The 9439-nt window shown below is 40.1% G+C and overlaps 1 protein-coding gene across 2 annotated transcripts; it reads right to left on the bottom strand.

Moving 5' to 3' along the window:
- Window positions 1–310: 310 nt before the first annotated feature.
- prkd2 (protein kinase D2) lies at window positions 311–6669 on the bottom strand. 2 transcript variants are annotated; one of them, XM_055147720.1, is made up of 18 exons: window positions 6510–6644; window positions 6298–6429; window positions 5970–6169; window positions 5643–5826; window positions 5497–5565; window positions 5300–5317; window positions 4728–4887; window positions 4543–4654; window positions 4055–4132; window positions 3646–3964; window positions 3503–3555; window positions 3357–3429; window positions 3179–3285; window positions 2746–2907; window positions 2431–2529; window positions 2085–2352; window positions 1918–2003; window positions 311–1324 (listed from the first exon to the last, which is right to left on the bottom strand). In XM_055147720.1, the coding sequence occupies exons 2-18, from the start codon at window positions 6335–6337 to the stop codon at window positions 1100–1102; spliced, it is 2253 nt and encodes a 750-aa protein (XP_055003695.1). In that variant the 5' UTR covers window positions 6338–6429; window positions 6510–6644; the 3' UTR covers window positions 311–1099. The 2 variants fall into 2 exon arrangements, with proteins under 2 accessions (XP_055003695.1, XP_055003696.1); XM_055147721.1 differs by lacking the exon at window positions 5300–5317 and having other exon boundaries at window positions 6510–6669.
- Between the last annotated feature and the right edge of the window lie 2770 nt (window positions 6670–9439).

The following is a 9439-nucleotide window of genomic DNA, read 5'->3' as shown; positions in this document are numbered from 1 at the left end:
ACATATTTGTATGTGTCTATCATGTAGCTTTCCTTCATACAAACACAAAGCCTTTATGTTTAAAAGTCAGTTATTGATGGGACCAGTGAATGGGGATTTTATTCTTTAGACAGATTACTCAAAGCAAGTCGCAGCTGCAAACTGACAGTTTTGAGTTTGTAATTACACACTTCAGTGGTTAAAAAAGGGACTGGTTACTCAGTTGAAAAACTATCATCTCCAAATTCCACACTGTACAAACAGTATGTATTTTAACAAGATACTTAAATTAAATCTGTATCAGTTAGAGGCAAATCACAACCAAACACACTTTGGAGTCATTCAAAGTTTATTTTTTCTGTTATGAAGTATTCTAAGACATGTTGTACATTCTACAGGTAAAATATACTTTGAGATAGACATGCCTATGACTACACTGTGTTTACATTCTATGATAAACCTACATCACTCACAGGAGCATGCAACATTCTAACATATCAAATAATCAACAGTCAAACAACTCAATCTAGCCAAGAACTGCTGTTCATTACCTGCTCTGTATGATGTCTACACTACAGCTGGTGCCAACTTGTGGGACTTGTGGGATTTACAGTATGTCTGTGAGTTACAGGAAAAAGCATTTCACTTGTAACTTTTAGCTGTGCTCTAGAAAGTAAAACCACAAGATACTTTCACAACTTGTGTTTCAGAAATTATGATTATTAACAGAGGATTTTGTCATCCGTAGATCAATGTTAATTATATTAAGGAATAAGGACAGCAAGTTTAGAAACCTTGGTGAACTAAATTGATTTGCCAAATGATTTTATGTCTGGATGAGTGGCATTTTCAGGGGAATCATATAATATTAAATGGAAAGGCGAAGGTTTACTGGCGAATACACAGGATCTGAAATAAGGAGAGCAGTATTCAGTATGCCTACATGTTGAGATGAAAGAGGACCAACAAGTGAATCTCTACAGAGAGGTTTTGATGACTTCAGGCTGTGGAGAAATGTAACTTATTGCTGAATTGAGTGCTGACACAGAGCCAATGTCTGCTGTGAGTGTTCAAACAGCTGCACTCCATTTGAAACAGTTTTTCCTTCTAGTGGAGTGTGTCAGAGGATGCTGACCCTCTCGGTCAGACACTGCACATCTGCGTCCTCAATAGTGCCCTCATCATCAGAGGCAGGAGCTGGGGGAGGGGGCACCAGGTGAGAGGGGTAGGCTAGTGTATGGTCACGAGCATAAGCCTGCCAGCGGCTGTCATCACTCTCATGGGTGATGTAACGCTCGCCCAGTTTGGTCTCCAGCTCTCTCAAGTCCAACCATGTTTGATAGTCCTGAGAAAAGCACATGCGGGTGGATCAGTTTCAAATCTAAAAGCATTAGAATTAGATCAAGCTTTTTATGTTCATAAAACATCTTCAAGTAATCAAGTTAGCTTGTTTGTGCTATTAGAGCTCAAGTGACCCAGACTGAGCGACGTCCCACTGTTTAGAGCCGCTGACCGGACATTTTAAATGGCACTTAAACCCAAGCGCAGAAAGTGTCATTAATTATTCACAACATAATTAAAGCCAGGTTGATGCTCTACCTGGACAACAACAAAACAGTAATTTTAAATTCATAGTAAAGCCTGGAAGGAATACATTTATTTATGAAAGACCCTTAATAAAAAGGTCTGTCTTTACTCTAGTTGTTTTAACAACATTTGCAGGGCATTTAAATTGACTGAACATCAGATAAAACTTTAATAGCAAAATAAGCAGCCATAATTTATAACTAATCAACGAAGCACAATATGTGTCTTTGACTCTAGTCTGTGTTTACACAGTGGAAATATAATGATTTCAGAAGGTGTGAAAATGTAAATCTATTTTAATTTGTTTGGTATATGAGCCTACAAAATTTTACTGCTAGACAGTGTGTGTACCTGTAGGTATACGTGGCTGAGACTCTTGTCGACACTGTAGCGCTTCCTCATTTTGACTTGCAGTAGATTGTTGATTAGATCAATAGCTGAAAAACATTTTCATAAAAAATTGATTTACCCGTTTTGAACATTTACCTTATGCGCCATGCCTTCTAATGTTATTTTACCATCACTGGAGATCTGTTTCCATGGGTTAGGGGGGTACATGAAGGCTGCATTGTGAATCTGATCATTGATGTCTTCATCCTCATTAAAAGGAAACGTTCCGCTCAAGCTAACATACATAATGACCCCCACTGACCACATGTCCAGGGAGCGGTTGTAGCCCTGGTTTAAGAGCACCTCTGGAGCTAGGTAGGCAGGTGTCCCAACAACAGATCGACGGAACGACTTCTCGCCTATGATTCGGGCGAATCCAAAGTCGCATAATTTCACCTAGACATAATGGCAGTTGAGTGAGAGCATTCTTTAAGAAGAAGCTCAATGAACCATGCGGGTGCTTAAAGTGGTTACCTGGGGAAAGGGATCTGCAGATGCCAGAAGCACATTCTCAGGCTTCAGATCACAGTGAACAATGTTCTTAAAGTGCAGGTGTCTCAGAGCTGCAAGAATCTGCACAGGCAGGAAACCACAACAGTATATAGTTTACTAGTTGTTTAAGAGTCTTAAACAACATCAACAACTCAGTTTGGGCCCAGCATATAGTGTACACTGATTTGTACCAATTAGCTTGAATTTAAGTGGCAACTAAATAAGATTTAATGAAAGTAGATACCTAGAGTGGCTGTCTTTTAATTAGTTTGACACTCCCATTTAATCAGTAAATACCTGAGTAATGAGGAACTTGGTGAGTCTCTCTGGCAATCGGCCCTTCTCACTGGAGAGGATCATTTCTAACATGTCACCATGCAGCTTCTCCATCACCACAAAGACCTTCTCTGGGGTTTCAAACATGCACTCCAGGTTCACAATGCCAAGATGCCGCAAACTCTACAGAAGAGAAAAGATTAGTTGCTGCTGCACACTAAAGAAACTATCTCCCCCTGCTGGCCATTGTTACGAAGTACAAGAAAGAGCAACAACTTCTCTACTGTGTTACTGACTGCTTCTGTCTGTATCTAATGGTCATTATAAAAATCCAGAAGTGCTCATACACTTATATAAATTACAGAAGTTATGGTGATGATTGTTCCTCACAATTACATGAAAAGCATGTAACTAAATCATAAATTTGAAAGGAAAAAAGTAATCTGCTCTTCACCTGCAGTATGGCCACCTCATTTCTAAGCTGGCTCTCTTGTTTGGTGGGAAAACGCAGCTTGTCAATGACTTTGACAGCTACATCTCTTCCTGTTTTTCTGTGTTTTCCTAAAAACACAAAATACATAAGAATTGCAAAACAAAAATGTAATGTTATACTTCATATTTTCATTACGTACCTCCATACACCACTCCAAACTGTCCAGATCCAAGTACTTCATCAGCAAATATCTGGTACACTGTGCCAATATCCTTTGGAGAAAAACATACATCACTAATATGATGACTCTAAGATAGATACTGTATCATAATGCATAATGCGTACCACATTCTCTTGAATTTGACTGTTTGAGACAGAAATGCTAACAGAAGCTTGTCCTGTAAACACAGAGGCAGCATACAGGTCAGCCATGTGAACATACTGTTCTTCAAATTAAATAAACGCTACACAGTTCAAAGTGTCCTTACTGTGTGGTGTGTTCCCCTCAGCAGGTGGAGCATCCTGAAAGATCACAGGCATCAGTGCCTGGCGAATGGCACTCTCCCATGCCTTTGCCACTTCACGGCCTATGCCGCTGTTGGGGGCCACTTGGCTGGGTGAGGGGGGTGTTTGGGGAGCAGACTGGGGGTCACTGGAGGGCAAAGAGGGGGCAGTGTTGGGGTCTTCTCCCACAAAGTAGCACATAGTGCCAGTGATGAGTTCAAAGCAGTGAGGGTTTGTGCCAGATGGAACCAGGTTGAAGTTACCAGCCGGACGCACCTCAAGGATTTCAGAAAGGGGGATCTCCTACATGTCCAAGTGAAAGAAACCACATGATCAGGGGATTCAATAACAGTGCCCGGAACTTGACCATTAACATTTTGTATAACTGCATACCTTGTAGTACTTATTGGAGGTGTTGTTCTGGAATAAGATGATGCACTTGCAGTCGAGACGCCAATAGTGCCTTTTTCTCTGATGGAGTGGAGTAACAAAGGTACAGCAGGGCATGAGTGTAGGGGTTTGACAGCAGGGCAATAACATTCTGAGCTGAGCGGCAAAGGAAGGAGTGAAGCCTTGATGATATACAGAAAAATACGTAGAAAGGCAAACTGCATGATGGGAAAATAAAAGAGAGAAGAGACAAGGATAAAGGTAAGAGTTTGAGCATCTTAGATGGAGTAAGTGCAGAACACAAAGGAAGAGTGGCTTTTAGCTTCAATTTACGCAAGAGAGAAAAACAAAGATGCTTTCTGAGAGACAGACTTTATTCAAGCTCTCAAGATAAACACTATCTGCACTAAAATGGACTGTGTTGGGGAAGAAAAGAACAAATCGACCTATCTGAACCATTAAAAAGACATAAATGCATTAGTGGGTCATACCAGTGTATCTTTGTTGCTGTAGTGAACCATCCATCCTTCCTTAATAGCAGTACTGGAACGACGGGTTGTCTGCCGTATAGACTGTACAACCCTCATTAATGGGATGTTTGCACTTGAAGATAAAAACATGCATTAGTACAAATATGCACCAGGTTCCTTTTATTATGAGCTAATTTGGACTACACCTCTGGTCTCCATTAGACCCGCCCTGGTTGTTGTCTGGAGAGAAGGACCCTGGGATGCTGCAGGCCTCGTCAGAGTCATCCATAGACGACTTATCTGAAGCATCATACTCACTGCTGTAGTCCATCGGCACCTCTGGATCCACACTAGGACTCGTGACATCTGCAAACACACAGTGGGCGCATTAGTGTTTGACCCCATATTAATGTACCAGAACAGTGGTTAACAGTCTACTGCTAACTGTAAAGCCAGGCAGATGACTAATGTGACTGTATGGGAAGTACACTATGAGAAAAAACATGTCATATAAGATCATTTCAAATCACACATTAGATGTTAGTTGAGTTAGTTCAAACAATTTTGCATTTTCTACTTAAAAATGCATAGTAAACAAGTCACAGTTTAAAAAAAAAAATGACTACATTAATTTCCTGGAATCTAGCTATACCATGCTAATGAGACAATTATGTATCTAAAAAGCATTATATACAAAATACCACACAGAGAATTCCACAACTTTCAACAGTATTTACTATGCAGAGACATGCATCCACATCACATGCTCAGCACTTACCAGAGTTAGTTCTGCTGTCTAAGAAAAATGGGAAAAAAAACAAAAAACAAAACAACAACTCAGTGAATGTGACCTTGTATAAACTAAAAGAAAATGATAACCTAACAATTTCCTAAATGAGATGCTTTGCCTTTTTGCACTGGGCTAACATACAGAGTACTAGGCTATAACAGAGGGCTGACTGGTCTTTTTCTTACCAATGGTCTCCCCAAGGCAGTCATGGGGAACTTTGTAAGCACAGCGTTTATGGCAGTTAAACTTGCAGTCTGTATAAAAGAATAACGTTTATCATTCAACATGTGACTCTATGAAATAATGAATGAATATAACATTACTTCCTTACCTTTACACTGCAGGCCTTGTCTAAAGAGACCTCGGAGAAGTCTTTTACAGTACTGGCAGACTGTGGGCCGGGTGTAGGAGTGGATGGCAAATGTGTGTGGCACCTTCACTTTGGTCATATAGATCTTGTCCAAATGAACAGGCCGACCGATGTATAAACGCCGGGCATCACTTGCTGTGCGTGGCTAATAAATGAGAAAAGTAATAAAACAATGAAAAAAAGACAAAATACAAAATAATTAATGCAAACAATATTTAAAGACTTGTTTAATGTATCTTATTTCAGAACATAAATAGATTTTAAAGTTTCCCTTTGTCCAGTAAGTACCATTTGTGTGTGTGAGCGGATGAGGCTGGTCTCTTCTGTGGAGGAGGAGGTGGTCCCCACACTCTGCAGAGAGTCAGTAATGGACAGACGCAGGGACTGACTGCTGTTCAGGGACGTCGTGGACAGGCGCCGTTTGCGAGCCCCACTGCAATTATTAGGAATGCTGAATGCACAGCGCTTGTGGTAGTTTAGTCCACATCCTGTAGGTGGAGCCACAAATCCAAGAATAGTATCAAGATTCATGTAACTGAGGAAAGTTTGAGCCCTATACTATTGTATTTATTATGTGTAGCTCAAATATTTTTAATATACAAGTATTTTATCTCACCATCACACTTGAGCCCCTGTCTTACAAGACCAAACAACATCTCTCCACAGTGATCACAGAAAGCAGGCGCCCGGTACGAGTGGACATTTAGTGCATGGGGCCGGATCTGAAAATCTTCAAATGTGGCTGCCGCTGTAAGACAGATTATGATACATCAGTATCCTGTGTTTAAATAAATAGTCAATTTAAATGGGAGAATGTGGTCTGCATACCAGAGAGCACCACCTCCACCAGGTCCCCTTCTTGAATGTCACTTGCACTTTTAACCAGCTGCAAAATGTTGTTGGTGGTTGTGTCATGTTTGAAGAGAAGAATCTTGTCATAAATGCCATAGAAGCCACACTCTGGGAACTGGCAAAAACAAACAACTATTTTAGATGAAAGGCATTATACTTTATGCACACATATAACAATGTATGAAATACAGCTAAAAATATGAGATTCAGATGTTATAAGAATGTTATTATGCTGTGCACATAAAGCCCACATAAAAGCCAAACAGGTTAAATATTATTATAATTAATTCAAATACTGACAAAAAAAATTAACTTTCTGACAATACTGCACTGACCTCACATGCTCATGATGCAACAAGTCAACAACTGATATCTGAGACACACAGTTTACATTGTGCCATGGTAGACAAAGGGGAAACTTTATCCTATTCTTCAATGAGCCTTATGAAAACACACGCATACACACAGGTACGCACACACAGGTACACACAGGTACACACACAGTAGGGGTGGGCGATATATCGATATTTTAAATATATCGAGATCGTTTTTAAACTCGATATGAATTCTGACATATCGTATATATCAATATAATGCTTATATTCAATTCTGATTTCGCCGCTTCGCTTGTTTACCATCTCTCTTGTCGCCTCCACGCGCCCCGCCTCCCTTATTTTGTTCGCTCGTGTCTCCTTCACTCCCCTGAACGCCGAAAGTTGGTGCCAGTGAAAAGCTTCAAGCACCACGAACCTTTTCCACCATTTACAGACAAAACCATCAGCAGCACATCCTCATATTCCACCGAGTCGCGTCCTTTAGCCGGAAAGAAGCTAAACGAGCTGAGCTGCATGAGAAGTGCGCTGTTTATGCAAATGAGCCACGCGCTTAAGTTTCGTTTCTGTAAAATGTAAACACACGTGCGCAAAACTGCATTAAACACATTATTATCGCAAACGGGCTGATGTGGCTCTAGAGTCGTTATGCTTTATATATTGTAAAGTTTAGCAATGTAAAGTTTATTTATGCAGAAGATTTTAATTAATAATCTGCTGCAGTGTCACTTGTACAATAGTGTTTGGAAACATTGGGTTTGATCTGCAGTGGATTGTGGGAAACCTCAGAGCTCCTTACTGCTGGATAATAACATGGATCTATTGAAATAAGGAACATCCTGAGCTTCTTCTGCGAAATGAGCTCATGGTTATGGTTCTGGTTTGGATAACAGAGTTAATACAAAGATGAGCTTGTGTTGAGTTGTTTTATTTATGAATGAAAAGAAGGAAATATGTATTATTTCTTTTATTTTACAGTTAAATTATTATTTATGTAATTAGGGTTTTTTGTAATCTTAAATGTTCCTATATGAACTGCCGACCTCTTACACTTCAATAAAAAAAAAAAGGACCTTGTGGAATTTGGCAGATTTGTTTTTGCAGTTTTCAATTTTAGGGGGTTATTTTTTCTTGAACATATATCGAGATATATATCGTATATCAAGATATAGCAAAATATATCGAGATATATTTTTTGATCCATATCGCCCAGCCCTAACACACAGGTACACACACACACACCCACACAGGTACACACCCAGGTACACACAGGTACACACACAGGTACACACACAGTTACACACACAGTTACACACACAGGTACACACACAGGTACATACACAGGTACACACACAGGTACACACACAGGTACATACACAGGTACATACACACACACACACAGATGTACACACACAGGTACACATTAAGTACTTCAAGAGATCAGAATGATTAACTTGTCACTCAGGGAGTAGCCAAGCAAATGAGGCTGCCATAGGGAAACCCTGGTCTGCTAAATAGTTAATACTGTCTGGTTCACTTCAGTGATCACACCACACAAGACACCACTGCTACACTGAGACACACAGAGCTGAAGAACAGGAAACTGTCTTAAAAATAACAATCACTTTGCAGGTTTGAGGTGGCTATACAGACACAATGGGACTGACAATCAAGCAAATAATACAAACTGTTTATCTATTTTTAACATTTTCAGAAACTAAACCTTTCCGAGCTCTAAACATTAAATGTGGTGCCCAAACTATGGCCCGAGGGCAAAAGACGTCCTTCAGACCAGTTTTTATTACTCATTCTACCTCGATAACCTGAATAACATCACCTTCCATTGTGATACAGGCCTAAGGTACAGTGAGTTTGTCAAAGCTGTGTTAAAGTACTGAATGAGCCACGGTATTGGCCACGAGTCTGTGGACATCCCCTGACTTAGAGGAAAGACCATGGACCAGCACAATAACACACCCCCTCACTTACAAACAGTCACACCCTCGTTGCAAAATACAGGCCTCTCTTTTTCCCTTTCCCTTATTTTCTCTCCCTGGCTTTTCCAACAGCCATCGTCACATCTGAGCCTATCCTGTACGGCTGCCAGCCTGCACAGTCCAACCCGCCTTACAAGTGAGGCGCTGTACTAACTGTACACGCCACCATCAAAGAGAGCAGCACACAAGCACATCTTTTCCATTCATCATAAACCCAGCACTCAGTATCCACTATTGGGTCAGAAACATGCCAAACGTAGGGGCCAATGTCAACTCCATTTCTTGTTTTTGTTAGCAGTACAATACCCACATATAAATGACTAATTACTGTTTACATTTTATTCAAACAAGATACTAAGACTAGATTAAAAACTTTATCTTATTATACGTCAAAACTAGTATAACATCACATGACAATATAAAAAAGAACTAACAAAGTAAAACAAATAACAATGTTAATGTCAACAGTTTTCTATACCACAAAGGTACATTTAAATCAGACCAGGGCAATTTGAGGCCTGTGGGCTGCATCTGTTCCTTGACCTGTTTTAATTTGGCCCCACTAAAGTTTTTGATA

The sequence above is a fragment of the Boleophthalmus pectinirostris genome, unplaced genomic scaffold, assembly GCF_026225935.1.
Source record: "Boleophthalmus pectinirostris isolate CB_2022bp ecotype Guang Dong unplaced genomic scaffold, ASM2622593v1 HiC_scaffold_9, whole genome shotgun sequence".
Lineage (NCBI taxonomy): Eukaryota > Metazoa > Chordata > Actinopteri > Gobiiformes > Gobiidae > Boleophthalmus > Boleophthalmus pectinirostris.
This window is presented reverse-complemented; position numbering and strand designations above follow the sequence as displayed.